The 20,454-nt window shown below is 38.5% G+C and overlaps 2 protein-coding genes across 7 annotated transcripts in view; both read right to left on the bottom strand.

The window, feature by feature from the left end:
• The window catches only part of LOC117539392 (copine-8-like), a 116,006-nt gene extending 110,410 nt beyond the window's left edge, over positions 1-5,596 (bottom strand). Inside the window, exon 1 of one of the 2 annotated variants that reach the window (XM_034205549.1) lies at positions 5,300-5,596. In XM_034205549.1, the coding sequence (XP_034061440.1) occupies positions 5,300-5,382 (83 nt within the window). In that variant the 5' untranslated portion in view covers positions 5,383-5,596. The remainder of the gene's footprint in view (positions 1-5,299) is intronic. The other variant, XM_034205548.1, reaches the window with a different exon arrangement.
• A 7,316-nt stretch (positions 5,597-12,912) lies between these two features.
• kif21a (kinesin family member 21A) overlaps positions 12,913-20,454 on the bottom strand; it is an 81,750-nt gene continuing 74,208 nt past the window's right edge. For all 5 annotated transcript variants that reach the window (XM_034205543.1, XM_034205539.1, XM_034205541.1 and 2 more), the window contains 4 exons: positions 19,118-19,235; positions 17,868-18,038; positions 16,788-16,987; positions 12,913-14,979 (listed from right to left, as the gene is read on the bottom strand). In XM_034205543.1, coding sequence (XP_034061434.1) covers positions 14,889-14,979; positions 16,788-16,987; positions 17,868-18,038; positions 19,118-19,235 — 580 coding nt within the window. In that variant the 3' untranslated portion in view covers positions 12,913-14,888. The remainder of the gene's footprint in view (positions 14,980-16,787; positions 16,988-17,867; positions 18,039-19,117; positions 19,236-20,454) is intronic.

The following is a 20,454-nucleotide window of genomic DNA, read 5'->3' as shown; positions in this document are numbered from 1 at the left end:
TCATCTTGTTGAGCCTTTATCTAGTCATTCCAGTGGCACAGCTGTTTTATCATTCTGCCAAAGCACGTTGTGTGTGTAGTTCAATAAACAGTATTGGCGAGACAGGCAGTGTGTGTACAGTGTAACTTTACGAGACTCAAATGAAGTTACCTGCCAGCCATCTGCTGATTAAAGGTGGTTGGATACAGAAGTTAGCACCAACAAAGTTGGAGGTTTGCTAAAGCCCCTGTCACACTGTCCCGAAGTTGACACCCGATGGACACACGAATATGGAATTGTGAATTTTGCACGAAGATGTCCCCAAACCACACACGAAGGCAACATTTACATTACATTTAAGACATACAACTGCAACGAAAGTAACAAAAACAATTATGTTACAGTACTATGATACTGTACTGATATCTTCAGACTTTGTTCTTTACTTTATCCGTCTTTATATGTAGAAAATATTACGTTTTCTCCGTAATGTTGTTTCCATAGCAACAACAACTTCCTGTCATCTCTCCTTCAAAATAATATATTATATCCTTTTCAGTTTCACAGAACACAAATTGGGTTATTTACATAATATGTTTACATGATTTTGTTGTGCAATAAAACAACCCGATGGACACACGATAAAGGAAATGTTCAAATTCGGCTCTGATCGTAGCAACATCGGGCTATTCGTGAGGGCATCTTAAGCCATCGTATGACCGCCGGTGGAGTTTCTCAGGCTCCGGCAGCAACTTCGTGAGCGGTGGGAAAATCTTTGGCATGCCAAAAAATTGCAGAAGGACCTTGCGAAGGTTCATTTTCGTGTTGAATTTGTGTGTCAATTGTGCCCTTCGTAAGGCCATCGTGAGGGCATCGTGTTATCATCGGTACCATCGGGCCTTCGCCCCGATCAGAGGGAGGGTGAATGCCCGATGGCACCGATGATAACACGAAGATGACACGATTCGACAAGATGCCCTCACGAGTGCCTTACGAAGTTGCCGCTCACGAAGTTGCTGCCGGAGCCTGAGAAACTCCACCGGCGGTCATACGATGGCTTAGATGCCCTCATGAATGGCGCGATGTTGTTACGATCAGAGCCGAATTTGAACATTTCCTTTATCGTGTGTCCATCGGGTGTCAATTTCGGGACAGTGTGACAGGGCCTTTAAAGGTAGGCTGACTGTTAAAGTGGAACAGCTATTATCACTTTAGTTACAAGCTAATCACCAGATTTGCAACCACAACTCTAACCACAGGAGGTCTGTATTATTATTTCAATAAAAAGACTAGATTTATAAATACTGGTAAAAGCCCATAATATCGTATCATATTTGAGTCACTTTTTGACTTTAATTTAATTGAAATCTTGCCGTAGCAGATTTGGGATTCCGGCTAATATCGGATCATTTTCCAAAGAATCAATCGAATGTTGTACCGTGATGAAACACCTCTATTATCCAGGTGGAAATATAAAACAAATTGACAATGTGGAACTTGATCAAGGCTAAGAGCACAAGTAACACGTTTAATCAATAAGTTGATCAAGAGAAAATTCCTGAGCAACTATTTTTATAATAAATTTAGTTTTTTTTTTTAAATATGGTGATAGATTGTTAATCTGTGACCTAATACCAGGCTGAAAAATGTTTCTCTGCCATCTCTGCTTGAGTCGGTTGCACCCGACCACACGCAACACTGATGTCATGCTGTACTGACTAAATGTTGTGCTTCATTCGTGCTAATGTATGAACCTTTGTATCAAAATTCAACTGCTTTCATTCCACACTGCATCTTAGCAAAACATGAATAAAATGTTGAAAATAAAAAGCACTGCCATTAGTTTAATGTGGTGCTACACCCCTGCTAATAACACATTAAAACATCAATACTGCAAAGATCATGAACATTAAAATGTCCAAATTGTGATTGGATTTAATATAAGATTAAATATGCACCCCTAAGATGCTCCTTTTTTTTTGGGAGGTGGCTTTCTGTACAGCTCCTCCTTGGAGATAACCACTGACGAAACAACACCTTCCTTTAATGGTGGTATGACTCAAACTCCGTTACAACCATTAAAATAATTTGATGCTGCACTGCATGCCTATCCACCCATTTTCTATAATTTGTCCTAAGGTCCCAATCTTATGAATGAGAACAGCATTTTTCTAAGAAGCACAGATGATTCATAACTGTTAATATCGAAGAGCTTTTCTTTCATGGTGCCATCATTTCACAAAAACAATTATTTTGTCCAGATGGTGGTTTCATCATTTTGGAAGAAAGGTCTTCACAGGCTGTGATCTCAAATGGTTCAGGTCATTAACGCGCTGACTTCTTCTGTCGAGTCATTATTCAGGCTTTTATCTTGGACCGACATAAAACAACAACAACAGCAGCTCCGTCTAATGCAGCAGCTGGCAGATTTGAGGTCAGCGGAAACATAATTCAATCCAAAGTCTTTGTTCTTCTGCTCATTATGCCTCTCAAAAAGTTTTTCATGACATAGTTTTCCCGTGGAATAATAACTTTGGAACTAGATGAAGGTGAATTATCAAATAACACACTATTTTTGACTACGCCTAAATAATTCAACATTAAGGTGTCATATTTCTCTGTTTTTTTGTATGATACTAAACTACATTTCTTGATTTATATTTTCTGTAAACATTTTAGACGAAAGTATTAATAAGTTGAAGACTTATATGCGTAGTTAACACACAATAAACTTGGAAACGATCATTAGAATTATGTGGATATAATGACAAAACAAGTCAAAGTAGAACAGTCGAATTAACAATTTAAGACATACTCTCTGCTACAGTGTATTACAATATTAACATATCCAAAGTCCTAGATTTTAGATGGGTGATTAAAAGGAAAGTGTTCATTAATTATTAGGGATGTAACGATACCAAAAACTCACGGTACGATAGTATCGCGATAAAAAGTCCACGGTACGATAGGTACATATGTATCGCGATATTGAAAAATAAAGGGAAAAAAATGTGAATTATAATTTTTTCTTTATTAAATAATAAATCTGACTTGTACAGCATTTTAGTAGGATAGTAGTATTTTAAAGTGGCAACAATATAATAATCAGACTCTGCAATAGAATAAATCAAGTTTCACTTTAGTTTTTCAAGTAACTCAACTCTAACTCACTCACTCGGCATCCTCAAGGTTATCTTTTAGGAATATGAGCATGTCCACATTTCCAGGTAGAAGCTGGGATGTTTGGGCGTTTACAAAATCCCCTGCTGTGGAAAAAACTCTCTTGCTTGGTACTGATGTTGCTGGGACAGAGAGATGATGATGATGATGATGATGATGATTCAACTTATTGTCATTACGTAGTACAGGTACTATGTAACGAAACGGTTTCTCTGCATTTGACCCGTCCTAGTGTTAGGAGCAGTGGGCTGCCATTATGTACGGCGCCGGGGAGCAGTGTAGGGGACGGTGCCTTGCTCAGGGACACCTAAGATATGCTTTGGCCATGGGTAACAGCAGTGGGTAAAACTGTGCATTGTCTCTCCACCACTTCAAAAACAATACAGTTGTTGCCAAGAAGGTGAGGCTTATTGACAGGACGAGATATACATATCCTGTTGGTACTTGTCAATGTCTCTAGGTATGTACATGTAGCCCTGTAAATACGATGTGTTATCTGTTGTTTTATGTTCATGTTGTAACCTACTTGCTGCCATGTTGGAGAGGTCTCCCTTGAAAAAGAGATCGATGATCTCAATCATCTGGTTAAATAAAGGTTTTAAAAAATAAAAATAAATCGTTGTACATTTTGTCAGTCTCACGACGGTATTGAGACATTTATTTACCGCGATATCGCGATATTCGATATATCGTTACATCCCTATTAATTATTGAAGAAACAAATAATGCAGATGCTTTCATACCGGGCAGAATAGGTCACTGAATGCCAAATAATGTTATTATCCATTAATATTATTATTTTTATGATGGTTTGGTTAATACATTAGCATTAAAACGTAAACAATTGGCAATTGCAATATATCAAGAGGTGCAAGTTGAGGTATACAAATTGATAACTTTGTCCAAACAATCGTCAAAAAGCCAAGAGAAAATTCATTGTGTATTTCCAAGGAATTCAATTTCAGTCTCATCTTTTAATCAAACAATCACAAGAAGACCATAAAGGGCTCAAAATAGCAAAGCAAGTTTAGATAGATAGATAGATAGATAGATAGACAGACAGACAGACAGACAGACAGACAGACAGATAGATAGACAGACAGACAGACAGACAGATAGATAGATAGATAGATAGACAGACAGACAGACAGACAGACAGACAGACAGATAGATAGATAGATAGATAGATAGATAGATAGATAGATAGATAGATAGATAGATAGATAGATAGATAGATAGATAGATAGATAGATAGATAGATAGATAGATAGATAGATAGATGGACAGACAGACAGACAGACAGACAGACAGACAGACAGACAGACAGACAGACAGACAGACAGACAGACAGACAGATAGACAGATAGACAGATAGATAGATAGATAGATAGATAGATAGATAGATAGATAGATAGATAGATAGATAGATAGATAGATAGATAGATAGATAGATAGATAGATAGATAGATAGATAGATAGATAGATAGATAGAGAATACTTATGATACATATAAAATATTCAATAAAATACACATACTGGGATTATATGACTACAGCAGATGAGTGTCATTGGCCAGTGGCACCTTCCAGAAATTAATCCTTCCCTCCCATCTATAGCACACCCCTTTACTATTGCTGCTATAATAGAAAGAAGTAAAGGTCGGTGCTTCAGTAGTTAAACTGCTACAACCCAGCCAAACACCTGCTTTATCCAGACCACAAATGTTTTTTGTGGCACGAAAAATTGGCAATTTACTGTGATAGAAACATAAATCTCACAGATGTGCATATACCACCTGGATCAGAGCAGTACAGTAAAGACAACTCAGACTTCCATCTGGCGACCATAAAGGCAACCCACTGCCAACAGACGCACACAATTCAGCTGTACTCATCTTCAAACTCTCCATTTAAGTCCCAGCATCATTCAACTTCCACTGCTGTTACGAAGATAAAACTGACCCTAATCAGGATGCTTTGCACGCTAAAATGGCATTGAAAACGCAAACGGCGTGGTGCGTTTACTCTCCACTACATCCATCGTGGTGACCCTGCAGTTCCCTCCATGTCAAGTGTCAAACATGCAAACTGTTTAAAAACATGTGTTAATGTGTGGGACACCTGCAGCAGTTTGTACTCACCTACAAGACACCGTGAGTTCAACTTTGGTGGCAGGTATCGCAGCGGTGAAAGGGTCTGCGTCCCCAATACAAGCCATATTCATCGCGGCTTGGTGGATCACAATTGGCCCCGTATCCAGCGCCTTAGCGGCGGCATGAGAGGGACCGAAACAAAGAGGGATGGAAAGGAAGCTTTGCAATGAGTTGAGACGATAACATACGTTACTGGAAGCGAAAAGCAGCGGAGATAAAGGGGGAGAGAACCGCGGACGCAGAGCTGCAGCGCGCCGGAATCGCGTCTCTGTGCGCCTCGGTGCTCCAGAGGAGAGAGGACTGTGTGAAGGGGAGGGAGAAAAAAATACACACACACTCACACACTCACACACACACACACTCACACACACTCACACACACACACACACAGGCTACACACGATGTGGGAGTGTACAGTATTCATCCAGTAGTAACTACCAAATAGCATGACGGGGATAAATGGGAATTCCACCGTTCTCTTTAAATAAAAAATGTCAGATTAAACCCGTTGGGGTCTGCTTTAGTTCAGATTCTGGATTTTGGTGTTCAAATGACATTCATGTGGATGGGCTAACGGTTTAAAGAACATGTAGTTTATTTTGAAGTTGGGTTGTGGCATTACTATAGTTAAAATCCACTTTAGAAAGCAGAACAACAATCTACTTAGAGACATGCTAACGGCTCTAGTGGTTGTAACGTTATTAGCATAATACACTAGCTAGCTCACTTGAACATTACCCGACAAAATATATCGGCCATGTTTGGAAAACCCTTAAAAACTCACCATTGCTAAGACAATATTTTAACAACCAAAGTATTATTTCGTCAGCTATACGATACAAATAATAAGTTGTTAAAGTTTAGAGTTGTCTTCCTCCGACGGGCGGCCATCTTTGTTTGATTCTAAAATGGGAACAACAGATTAAATTTAAAAAATGCATAATTTAGTGGAGAAAATATCCTAGGAGAACTTTATAGAAAGTTCAATATAGACTGACAAAACATAATATAACTGTAAATCGTGGTTGGTAAGGTTTTTGATCGATATCCTCATTGATTATCTCACAGGGAGCTTATATTCATAGATTTAAACCTCATACTTAGGACCACTTCCTTTCTTTTAATGTAATTCAGACTTCATTACCGTTGTCTGTTAATTCAGCGGGATATTAAGGGTTAAGCAGCCCTGTGTTGTTGCAATTAAATTATCTCTTTTCCCAGCAGGTTGACAATTACTGCGAGAAAAGAGCAATTTTGTTATTTAATTACTTGTTTTCTCTTTGTTATGAGCTCATGTGGAGGAGGTTACATTATCCCAAAGCTTATTGTCTATGCAACTATCCTTCAAATATTAATGTAATTGGGATGAACAATATCAAAGAAAACAGTTAGTTGGCTTTTCGTTCATCTTAATTATGAATATCAAAGCAAATACATTATAGAATAATTAGGCATCACATGGATTATAACCCTTCTGTAGACCTGCACATTGTAACACTCTTCCTTGGTAAAAGGCGTGTCACTGAGGCCAGAGCCATGATGACAAAGAGCACCTGAGTAGCAAAGCAAACTCAATTCACCAGCCCAGCATGAAACTGAGAGCTAAAAATGGGACCTTATGTGTCAGCTTCAATTAGTCTTCAGAAAGAGACAGGTCATTCTGCAGGTCAAGCACCTGTGAGATTTACCAAATAATGAGTCATTGGTTATCTGTGGGGTGATTTTGTTTTCACTGACTTGCATGTGTTAGCCCTTTCATTGATTCAAATGTAGCTTCTCAACATCCTGTTATTGTCTAATAGAGGAGTGCTGTCCAGCCTTTCTGCCTTGCGACCCCTTAAACCAAAGTCATCATCCCGTGAGCCTTATTATGGACGACTTCAGAAGGTACTGTTAAACAGACATACCGTAGTTTATCCACTATAACTAATACATTAAGATTAAGATTATATGTTATTTTTTATATATTGCTTTATTATTCTCCTACCAACCATTAGGATTAATGTCGGGCATTCTGTGGAAAGTATAGAAATGAATCATATTATTTTAGTCTTTACATTTTTGGTTTATGATACATCATCTTATAACCTTTAAATGTATCGATCTAGTTTTAAGATTGCCATTACATTTCCTATTTTTCTATACCAAATAAATGTATAACATAAGTGTTTTTATGAGTATGACTTATAACATGTACACCTAAAGTGTTGGCATACTTACAAAGTATCCTTAAAACCTAAAAAATCCCAAACCATGGACATAGCTTTATAACCTATAGCTCGCCATCTGTATATCACAGTGCCGAAGCTGCACTTTCTCCATATTAGTATCTCGTCTGTTTCTCCGAGTCACGTTTCAGATGAAGGAACTTAATGTAGCTGCCAACATCTCATTTCAGTACCTGAAAGCAGCGCCTGACAATTTGTCATTAAAAACGTCCGAAAGATGTTCTAACTCCCTTTTTCCCCAAAGACAAAAAACGAAAGAAAAACGAATAAGACATTGGGTGACCTCTATCAAATCATTCAATGTTGTCTTCTAATTGTATCTCTGTCCTGAAGACTGCTGAGTTGTGGCTACATCTTTTACATCTTAAATACATCAACTCTACTGTCAGGAAGCACCTTGCTGGAAAGAATGTTAATATCTGCCCATTCTGGTTCATGCCAGGAATACAGATACAGAAATTCTAATTAAGTGCGAAAACTCTCAGCTTCACACATATAATGGTGGTTCTTGCAATCGTTGACAGGTACTCAGTGATCTGGATTGAGTTACCAATTACCAGCATTGAAACACTTTTTTATTTTGTATTCTGAAAAACACACAGCTGTATTGGCTCTATATATCCTCTGCACACAGAAATGGAGATAAGGGAGAATGTTGGCAAACTCCATGCACCAAATTCAATTATCTTTTAAAGATATTCTTTGCGGCCGGAGAGAAAGCTGTTACACAAAAATGGCTTCAGAGCAGGCCTCGATCAAAGACTAACATGTGACTAAAATTTAGATAATTACTTTTTTGCTCAATCTGCACTTTCATAAATTCGTGCAATACTGGTCAAAGTTAATTGTGTTTGTGTCCATTTTAATTTATTACTGATCTGTGACTGAAAGTGCCATGTTTTTCTATCAGTAATAGTATTTGCATGAGTGCATACAGTAATTGACCAACCTCTGTTTTATTGTATATGTATGCTTTATGTCACTTAAGGAAAGATCCATGCACCAACATAGAGGTGTTTGTAGAATCTTTTTCTTTTATAAAACCTTTTTTTTGCACTTTATTATGAATTGTTGATGTTTCAACAGCATGCCTATGACTACAAAATATTAAATACATGTGATGTACTTTGTGTTTGAAGCTTTATGCCAAATGTCAGCATGCTAACAACGCTAAGCTAAGACGTAGTACATATCTAGCATTCTAACATAGCATTTAGCTTTAAGGCAAAACAAGGTAGCTTTTTTTATACAGCTCATTTCAGACAAAGATGCAATTAAAAGTGCAATAAGGGGCAAAACCCTTTAGCCCTATACAAAAATTCAAGCTAAAATGATAAGAGAAGGTAAACTAACTCACGGACATGTGCAACATGTGAAAAAGGGGTCATAATAAGCAACTGCTAACATTTTAAGGGGCTAACACAATACCTTTATATAACCAGGAAAGGGCCTGACCAAGATTAAAGATATTAGCAATTAGCTCAAAGCACCACTGTGCATGAGTTCTTCCTTACAAAGTTGCTAAGCGTGGACACTTAGTCTTGTTTCAATCTGTTTTGTTCTGCCGAGAGCTGAGATCATTTGGACTAAATGATCTCAGCCTTTCTTCAGCACAAGTGCAATAAGAGCTCCATACAGCAGCTGAGGGGTGATCCAGTGAAGTGGTGATTATTCAGAGAGGCTTTGTCCAGCTCTGAGGTGTAGCTGCCTGCCAAATGAGCTTAAATATTGAACACTATTTTATTGGGGAACTGTGTGTACTACCTCCCATTTATATTCTTCCGTAGCTGTTATAACTCTTTGGAGATCCATATTAGTCATGAAATCATTAATAGTTTGTTTGAGGATTACGCTTTGATTGAAACAGTCATTTTAAAGTGTATTAATTTATTCCGGGTTGGTAGGAAGATTCATCCTTTAAGCCTAAAGTTTGACTTTAATCAAAACACTTGAACGACTTGAACGTGGGTTTAATCCCTGAAATTGTAAAGTACTTTTTGCGTTAAACTGCGGGTGCATCCGGACTGACAGAACTGTATTATAGTTATGCCTCAGTGCCACAAATAGATTTCAAATTATCCGAGTGTGAAGCCGCTCTAATGACTGTCTCTTCAATCTCCCCTCTCTTAATTTTACAGAAATGAACTCTTGCTGTGATAGACGCATGAAGTTTTTGTCAAATTAATTAACACCTTCAACCCTGACCGACCCACTGGTGTTTCTGATTTGAAAAGCTCATGTTGCGGGGTTGTTAAAACCAACAGGACTTTATTGAAGACACTTGATAGGATTCCAAACTTTCAAAAAAGATTGCAAATATAATGCTACATTTAAAGCAAAGTGTATTCAATCATATTCTGATTTGATCAAATGGTGTCAAAATATGGTATTGTACACAACCTAAATAAATTAGGTTACATTCTCACTAAGGTTGGCATGCCAATACATAAAACTGAGATGGTAAACAAGGACAATGTTTTATCATTGTCATTGTTAGCATGCTGACATTTAAATCTTTAAATGTTTGGCCATTTGCTTAATTTCTTGTCAAAAAAGGGGAAAACATTTAAAGTGGTTTATCAAACCAGTTAAGCCCGAAGGTCCCCCCAGTGGACCCCTCCCACCGTTTTTTTTTTCTCACATGTCTCAGGGCTTCTTAACATTTATGAAACTATTAATATTTCATACCCTTTTAAAGGTAAGAAACTCCGCTAACTGACAATAAGAACAATTGTTAGCTAAAAAAAACACAAGAGTAATACCAAGCCTTTGAATTAGCATTGAGCGAAAAAATGCTAACTAATGCTAACGCTTTTTTTTACACACAACACACGGTAGAAATGCCCTTATTACTATCTTAACTGCACAAACAAGATATACGATTTAAAGCTGAGACTCCACAGATTCCACACATGTAATGTCATCACTGTAAGACCTCGAATTCCTGGAGCTATCAGCCAGAAAAGAGAAAGTAAACAACATCCGGTTCCAAAAATATTACAATAATTACGTCTTACCTTTTTTGATTTGTGATCAAAAGTTGTGTTCAACGGAATAAAAACGCATCTCAAGATTAATCCAATGTCTTTGTGTCACGTATAATTTTTTACTGATAATCAATCATCATATTTATGGCAATATACTCGGTATAAAGTATTGCCGTCCAGGCTTGCACTTTCAGATATGCTTCGTTTGCTTCTCTATTACGTCCGCTATGGTAATGTTTACGTAGATTTGGGAACTGCCCATCGATTCTATTGGTTCTGATGGTTAAGAAAAATGTGTAAATCACACGAATCGACAAATACAAAGACATAGTCATTTAGACACAAAACAATTTTGTTTATATCACTTCTGATTAAAGGGTGAAGTCATTTTAATAAAGTTCTGTAAAACAGGGGTGTCAAACTCAATTTCATCGCAGGCCTATATACATATATAAATATATAATATATATAAAATAATGTATTATATATTACATTATTGCCTCTGAATTGGATTATTATTGAATAGGATAATAACTTCGTACATCTGAAAGCAGAAGTCCAGGGCAAATAATTGCAAGTCTCTTCAGTGCGCATGTCACAAAACGAGATGCATTGTGGGACGTGTAGTTTATGGGTAACGTGCTTCTGTAAAGTGGCATGTAAACGTATTATAATCTTTGCAAGCTTTTGCGGGCCACATAAAATGAAGTCGCGCTCCGGATTTGGGCCCCGGGCCTTGAGTTTGACACCCCTGGTATAAAACGAACACACCCTCGGCACCTGGTGTAATTTGACATTGTTCAGCGTTAAAAAAGGTCTTTCAAATCAAATTTGTGCTGAGGTAAGTAAAACTCTGTCTCTAAGGGTCGGAGATCTGCTCTCTGAACAGCAGGGCCCGGCTAAAAATGTGCACATCTCTGCATCTTCAGCAGAAACAGCTGGTGGGGCTGTTTTTAAATGAGGATTAATAGACTTACATCAAAGAAAGAGCTTCTGACCAATGAACAATGTGCTGTTTGTGGAAAAAGCCAGCAAGCGTTGCAACAATGGGGATGGCTTTGTTGAACAAGAAACGAGTCGGTGTGCATTGAGAGTGATTTAAAGACTTTATTTTTGTCTGTAGACTTTAGTGGCACAAAGTGGAAAGTACTGCTGAGTAAACGGGTCAAATTGAAGCCAACATAACCTCGGTGTCTTGCACACACATCCACACTGTAACACTCCCATCAGGTGGCCGGTGATTATGCTTCCTATCACACAGACCTGCAGGTTCTTGCCGGAAGACCCTGATAGCCCTCCTGAGTCGTAAAATGATGTATCCGAGTAAAGTTTGATTGCTGTCCCTGCATTGTGGCAACATCACATCTTTCTCTTAGAGTTGTCAGATTTGTGTATCATTTGGTAGAGATCGAGTCACAGATTTGATTAATTTAGACTGGACTTTACTAAACTAAGCACATTTGTTTTTACTCTTGGGATTGTGAGTGAAGGAATATGAGTAATGTGACTGCTTTGCTTATTATTTAAATGCCTACAATGTTAGATAAGTCGATTTGGACATGGACAACTAAGGACAGGTCAGTCCTGGAGGTGCTGCTGCTGCCATCTTGTGGTAAACGCTTCAAACATTTGTAAGAAAAACTTGTTTCTTGACTTAAGAAAAGAAACGGCAACTTTGGGAATATCAACTGGGATCAGAGATAGTAATAAAGATTGCTGGAGCTTGTGTCACATGCATCCAAATCATTCTGGTCTTGTGTGAAAATTAGGATATTTTGGGGGAACTTGAAGAGATAACTCCTAACAGAGAAATGGATAATATATATATAATAACATATAAAGAAAAAATAAAAATAAAAACTAGCACATTAGGGGATATTCCTTTACATTTATTTTAGTCTATTTTATAATACATGTTAACGGTTCCAAATTAAAAGTGACAAGAAAATATATACAACATTTATTTGTTGACCTGCTGCAATGTGTGATTCCTGGGACAGTGTTAAACCCTTCCTCCAGTAATACTGCTGATAAACTAACACAAGGAAACGAACTGAAAAATAAGGTGAGGGAAGAGAAGATTGAGTTGTTAACACACATCCCTTAAAATGTCTTTAAGGTGTGCTCCGAACCAATACATTCATCTTGAAACAGTGCTATGTAAATGCTAAATAGGGTAACTTAGACTAAAGTGTTGCCAGAATGAGAAACTAATGAGATGAATATCTAAAAACAAGGAAAAACAAACTGTAAACTACTTTTCCAAAAGCAGAACTGTAGAAATGATTTAAAAACACAACTATAAATATTTAACTAGCTGCAGATTTATTAACAGTACTAATAATTATTTAAATGACTGGCAGAACCAAAAGACACCCAGAGTTGGTTGTTTTTGACAGATGGCATTTATTCTCACCAAGGCATCTGACATTAGAATCGCTACAGAGTCCGCCATTTGGGAATGGCTGCTAAAACTCCAGAGAGGGAACGCCCAGGATATGTGGAACAGGAACAGCATAACAAATAAAACGAAGAAAAAAACTAACCGTAGGCCACTAAACACAATCTGCCACCTCATTGGAGGAAACACTCCTTCCAAAGCTTTAAAGCTCTTCAGTCTTCCCGCCAATTCTGGTCCTCTCGGCTCTCTGTGGTCCCACAAAACTAACATTCAGTCAGATTTATTCTTTAAATACATTGTTTACATACATTAGATATGTACTTGAATAATGCCTACAGCTGCTGTTTCACTGAACATTCAAAAGTGACAGCACACAATCGCGACAGAGACATGAGGGAGACCACGAGCGTCTGCAGGAAGAAGGATCAGAACTGGGAAGGCCTCTACTTTCAAGAAAAAAGATAGCATAACATTTATATACATACACAATGCTCTGTGGTGAGCGGACCTCACCCGAGGTCCATGACAGGAAGCCCTCTTATAGGGTTAGGAGAATAAAAGGTGAGCACACAACATAGCAGCAGGGGGTTAGACGAGGACTCAGTAGTGTAGATTAAGTGAGAGCTAACTGCCACACGTGAAGAGAGAACACGTTTTTACACACAACGAAACATGTAGTGTAGAATATCCTCAAACGCTGAATCTGCTCACATCTACAAAGGATTAAGTGCATCGCAAAGACTTATTGTGTCGGATTAGTTTGATATTTTGGGAAATACGTTTAATCGCTTTCTGCCATTGAGAAGCTCAATACTAGCTACAGCTAGCATAACGTTAGCCTATAAATAATACTGGCAGCAGCGGGAAACGGTTAGCTTGGCTATGGCTAAAACACAATCTGTTAAATAGCAAATAACTTCCTGTAAAGCTGCACATTTTATTTGTTTTCCTTTTAGTTTGAGTTCCGATAGAACAAACACGATATTTATGTGTAATAATTAGTGAGCTCTTAATGTGCTGGAAGTCAGATTTTGTTTATGTTTGGTGGAGCAAGGCTATACATTTCCCACCGTTTCCAGTCTATGCTTAGCTAAGCTAACCAGCTGCTAGCTGTAGTCTTACATTTAAAGGGCAGATATGAGAGCTGTATCATCAAACTACTGGAAGGAAAACAAATAATCACATTTCCCAAAATGTCAAACTCTGGCTTTGTGTAAGTGAGAGTTACTTTACAGTGAGTTCAGTTCACTCGTGCAATGCAGGACAGCAAAGACGACACGCTTGCACAATTTTGGTTGCTGATCTTGAACAGCTGCAGAAATTGAGGAACAATAGCAGGAAGGGGAAAGTTAAGGGGAACGGTGATTCTTCTTATGTTAATTGGGGGGGAAGGAGCATGGGGGGCATTGGTTCTGCTTCGAATGCAGAAAAACAATCCATGCTATCCGAGAAACTGGAGAACTAGGCTGAGAAGACCAGCTACCAACCCGATAGCTCTGCAACATTTTTCTCCTCTTAATAATCTACGTCATTGCTAGTTATTCTAATCTAACACTGCTACCCTTTTCTGGGTATTTTTGAGCCTACAGGTGGAGTGCACTTATCAGAAGAGCGATTTTCTGAGTAGTGTTCAACTCTTAAATAAAAGTCTTGTTAGTACAATCTAATCATGATCCACGGTGACGTATCGTCTACAGCGCAAAAGAGAAAAACATGTTTTTCCTGCAAAGAGTCACCAATAAGACATTGATAATAACTAATTAGCACGACCCTCTGAGTGTATGAAAATCACGAGTTTGCTAGTTTCTGTTGAGATGAAACTACTTTCCTTCTGGTTCAGTCATAACGGTACATGGCATAAAGGGTGTGTGTTTTAGGAGTCAGCGTTGGGCTTGAGAAGTTAGGGGGTCAAAGTGCAGGGCAGCAGCTTTAAAAGATGCCTTCAGTGTCCTTCCAACTATTTAGTTACTGGCCACTTCGTCCGCATTGTCAACCGTCTCTAAAGTGCTGTCCAGTCCACCGCGGGCACGCCAGATCTTCACGGTCCGGTCACTGGAAAACAGAACGAAGAAACAGTCAACAAAAATGTAAGAAAGACAACGTTCTCTGAACCCAGACGCCTTAAGAAAGCATCATTTTGCATAGATGTCAAGAGCATGGTGATTTTACATTCCATTTAAATATGTATTTGTTTTTAAACACTGCATGATCTGGCTCTAGGTTACCTATCTGAACCTATTCCTTACACACATCCAGTCAAAACCAAAAGATGTCTGCCCTAACTTGTGAAATATCTTGGCTTCTCTGAGACTTGAGATTTGCAAACGACTGTTCAAATCGAGGAGCAACAGATTTTGACCTTTAGATTTTAGCTTTGACCTTTAGACAACCAAAAGTCCTCAGGCCATTGTATGCTGATGCATGTCTATGTATTCATTTCCTTTGGGCAATACGTGCACATAGAAACTGTAAAGGATATTACAATTCAGTTTAGGTTTCAAGTACTTTACGTACGTTTAACCCATAAGAACCCGGACCCAGTTCTACTTTTGGGGAAATTAAGGGGAACATAATTTAGACTAAATAGACCACCTAGAACACATTTCTGACAAGTAACCCCACCAAGTGTCAAATATCTGAAATATGACATGTCACATTGGGCTTTAATGGTAAAATAACTCTTATATATAACTTCATTAATGAGGATGATTTTTTGGTTTAAATTAATTTGAACATTCCTTGAATTGAAGAATAAGAACATATTAACTCAATATAATTGAATCAGCTAAATTAACTGAGCAGATCATAATAATATTTCTAATTGTGCATATATGTGTCACTTTGGGTTTACTGTGAACGTTTAGGGTTAAAGTCCCGATCAGTGTCACAGCAATGTTTGTCCCATTTGTTTCATATCAATTTGATCGATACATGTTTCCACAACAGGTTAAATGTAATAAAGGACATGTTATGTAAGCATTTTCATTCTTAAATGGCTTGAATGTTACCTTTAGCAACAACAACAAAAAGCTTTTGAAATGTAGCTAGTTCGGTCACATGTGTTAGTCTGGCACATGGACATCTTGGACATGTTGTTATGGGAACACAAAATCAAATGACCTGGCCCAGGACCCACCAGACTGTTCAGTGTGTGTCACATTTAAAGTTCATGTGACTACTGTGTCACGGTGGGTCCTTATGGGTTAAAACCTGCAAACATGACTTTTATGAAGATTTAAATATTTGTTCAAAACTATTTTAAGTAAGAAAACTTTAACAAGAACAAATGCTTACAGCAGCCTAAAGCACCTATATTACAAACAGAAACATATATTTAGAGCTTTGTACATTATCAAAAATATATAAGTGATACAATTAAAGTTTGTTGTTGTAAAAACTATTTTCTAAATATAAAAAGAATCTCAGTAAAAACGTAAGTTAGTAAAAAAAAAGAAAATAAACCTCTTTTAGGACTTATTTGTTTGTATTTTAAGCAATATATATATATATATATATATATATATATACACTCACAAATGTATATATATGATATTTTAATAATAATAATAAACATATGTTAACGAATGATATACAAATATTTGTGTTTTATTATTTTCATTTTTTTTTGGGGGGAATTTCTTCCATTTTCTTTTATAAATAAGTTCTACAAACTACACTACATCTGTCAATGGAGCTTTAAGGCTTCATCTTAACTCGCTATATAACTGCAGGACTAATGACATATGAAACAGGACATGTGTAGAAAAGTACATTGAAAAGAACCCTAAATCCAACCAGTTGTCATAGCAGGGACTTAGGGACGTGGAAACAGTTTGATGTGTTTGTGGGGTGAGACTCACTCGGAGGCGGTGAACAGATGGCTGCTGTTGGTGGAGATGCCGTTGATGGGGCTCTCGTGACCCTTCAGCTCTCCCAGGGTCCCCAGAGTGTCCGTGTGCCACAGCTTGAGCACCCCACCCCGGCAGCCGCTCAGCAGGGCCGGGGACCCGGGGACGACGCCCAGCGCACACACCCAGTCACGGTGGGCGTTCGGGACTTGCTGTTGGAAAAAAGGATTTAAGGTTTAAACATTCCCCATCGGAAATATTTTATACTAATCATAATGCGGTTAATATGTTCCTTTTTTACACATGTATTTAAATGATCTGTGTGTTCAAGTGTTTTGGTCACTTGTATTGTTTTTTGTATAAAATACAAGTAAAAATTAAAAGTCAAATTAAGTATAATCACAAACATTTAGTAAAAACATTAAAGTACCGAATAAAAAAAACAACTTACATTTTCATAGATACCAATTAATTATCTGTAAATTGGATTAATTGACGAAGCTGTTCTTGTACATATGGTTGACTAGATTAATTATGAAAAAAAAACATTACATTAACTTAAGCTGTAAAAAATGTACTAAAGAGAAAAAATACAATATTTCCACTTTAAAATGAAAATATGATTTACTTTGTGCCTTAAAAGTGATAAGTCATATTCCTCCTAATACTAATTATAATGTGGTTAATATGTCCCTTTTTTAAATGACCTGTGTGTTTTGGTAAATTGTATTAAATAGAGTCTTTTTTCTGTGGTATTAGATTTTCTTTAATGGTTGAAAAGCTTTTGAAACAGCATGTTGGCTGCTCAGTAAAATAAAATCATTTTTTTACTAAAATATGACATGGAAAAAATGATGTGTATAGGCAGATATGCTGATCAGTGATTTTGCAGTAAAAATGCTTTGTCATGTGATAGGTAAAAAAGCAGGAAATATCATGAAAAAACACAAAAAACAATACGCATGGTGCCTAAGTGTAAAGCACCTTGAATAACCCTTTTTTACAATACACAAATAAGCCCAATGCTGTGCTCCATTTAAACACCAAATCATTTTTGTGGACCCCTCACTGTGATGTCTGCTGGTCTCCTACCTGCAGCAGGTCTTTGCGGTCCAGGTCCCACTTCTTGATGCCGTTGTCTCTGGAGCCGCTGAACAGAATGTCGCCCTGCACCACCAGAGACTCGATGCCGTCGTAATGCGGAGGTTCGAAGTTGTGTGTGGGTCCGATGCTCCCCAGAGAGCCTTCAGTCACGTCAAACAGCTGACACACACACACACACACACACACACACACACACACACACACACACACACACACACACACACACACACACACACACACACACACACACACACACACACACACACACACACACACACACACACACACACACACACACACACACACACACACACACACACACACACACACACACACACACACACACACACACGTTAAAGGGTGTCTTACAGAAACAATGTGTTTTACATTTTATTGTGCGATCGTACTCTTTTTATTTTCAAAGAGGGTTTAAATGATTAGTTTTCGACTCATATTAAATATATTTGAGTCAAATGTAACAACGAAACTAACAGAGAAGAGGCATTCATAAAAAATAGTAAAAGGACATTGAAACTAGGGCTGCTCGATTATGGCAAAAATCATAATCTCGATTATTTGGGTCAATAATTGATATCACGATTATTAAAAACGATTATCCATTTACTTTGAAAACATCCATTTATTTAAAAAAAAAGTAACAGTATGTTTTTAACAGTTTATTACCCTGAACTTTAAGTTTAATTCAACTGAAAAACCAATAAAAAATAAATTTAAATACATTTTAAAATAAAATAAATAATCGTTTTATTTCGATTATGTTGTTTTCATAATCGTTGCAAGCCAACATCGTAATTGCGATTAAAATACGATTAATTGAGCAGCCCTAATTGAAACATTTTGGGAAAAGACCATTTTAAGAGATACTTCTGAAATGTTCAAGATGTAAAATAGGGTACAGTTATTTTAGAAATAGTCAAATAAAATACACTTGTTAAAAGTAATTATAAGTAGCGGTTTGATTAAAGATCACATTTCTATAATCTCTATAAGATATAAGAACATTTATTTTGAGAATGTGTTTTTTTTTTTTCAGCAGTCAGGTGCGTTACAATTAAAAGCATCAGTAGAGCATGTCTAATTAACCAATCAGAGGGAAGGAGCAATTTATGGTCATAACCAGATGTTTAATCTTTCCTTACAGGGCTCAGTGGAAACATGAAGAGCATGCTCTGGTTGTAAATCCAGGACACAAAGGAGAAGGAAACATGGAGACTCACCTTGATGTAGTGATCTTTGGAGCCGGTGATCGCCAGGTCCTGGTTGTTTCCGGATTGATCCACAGTCAGACACATCACCGGACCCAGATGTCCAATCAGTTTCCCCGTGGAGGCAAATCTGTCAAAAGAGAGGAAGATAATGACAAAAATTAATTAAAAAAATGTTTTGAGAGAAGGAGAAACGGTCTGTAACTATAAATGGGGCGAAGCCTGCGAGCTAGTTCAGGCAGTCAACTCGAGCACCAATGATACATTAACACGTGACGCGCCTCGTCCCTCTGACAACCAACCAAACACATTCTCCTAAACATGCCGCTCTATTGAAGCTGCCAGGTCTTCCTGCCTCTGCCTCGCCACTGCTGTGTTCACTTGCTATTACATGTTCCTGCTGCTGTGTTTCATGTTGCTGCTGCTCGCCTGCCCCACCACCACCCCAGCTTCCGCCCCAGCTTCCGCCCCAGCTTCCGCCCCAGCTTCCGCCCCAGCTCCACCCCAGCTTCCGCCCCAGCTTCCACCCCAGCTCCACCCCAGCTTCCACCCCAGCTTCCACCCCAGCTTCCACCTCAGCTTCCGCCCCAGCTTCCACCCCAGCTTCCGCCTCAGCTTCCGCCCCAGCTTCCGCCCCAGCTTCCGCCCCAGCTTCCGCCCCAGCTTCCACCCCAGCTTCCACCCCAGCTTCCACCCCAGCTCCACCCCAGCTTCCACCCCAGCTTCCACCCCAGCTTCCACCTCAGCTTCCACCCCAGCTTCCACCCCAGCTCCACCCCAGCTCCACCTCAGCTTCCACCCCAGCTTCCACCCCAGCTCCACCCCAGCTCCACCCCAGCTTCCACCCCAGCTCCACCCCAGCTTCCACCCCACCACCCCAGCTCCACCCCAGCTCCACCCCAGCTTCCACCCCAGCTCCACCCCAGCTTCCACCCCAGCTCCACCCCAGCTTCCACCTCAGCTTCCACCCCAGCTTCCACCTCAGCTTCCACCCCAGCTTCCACCCCAGCTTCCACCTCAGCTTCCACCCCAGCTTCCACCCCAGCTTCCACCTCAGCTTCCACTCCAGCTTCACCCCAGCTTCCTGTATAAGGTCCCTAATTGTAAAACAACCATTTTTCTAGTTTTTGGTACCGACAATTTTTAACGATTAAATAGGTTAAAAAAATGACATGTAGGTAGCAAGGTTTATAAATTGAGTGTGATGTATTCAATCTCAGTATAAATACATTTAAAACTGTTTACTAACTGGCTGTAAAAGATGGACAACTGCTTTTGATTTGAAGCAAATGTACCTTCATTTGTATCCTTAAGTTTGATTACGATTATTGTTAAGACACTTTGGATAA

The sequence above is a fragment of the Gymnodraco acuticeps genome, unplaced genomic scaffold (assembly GCF_902827175.1).
Source record: "Gymnodraco acuticeps unplaced genomic scaffold, fGymAcu1.1, whole genome shotgun sequence".
Taxonomy (NCBI): domain Eukaryota; kingdom Metazoa; phylum Chordata; class Actinopteri; order Perciformes; family Bathydraconidae; genus Gymnodraco; species Gymnodraco acuticeps.
The sequence above is the reverse complement of the archived record's forward strand: the minus strand, read 5'-3'. Positions and strand labels throughout refer to the sequence as shown.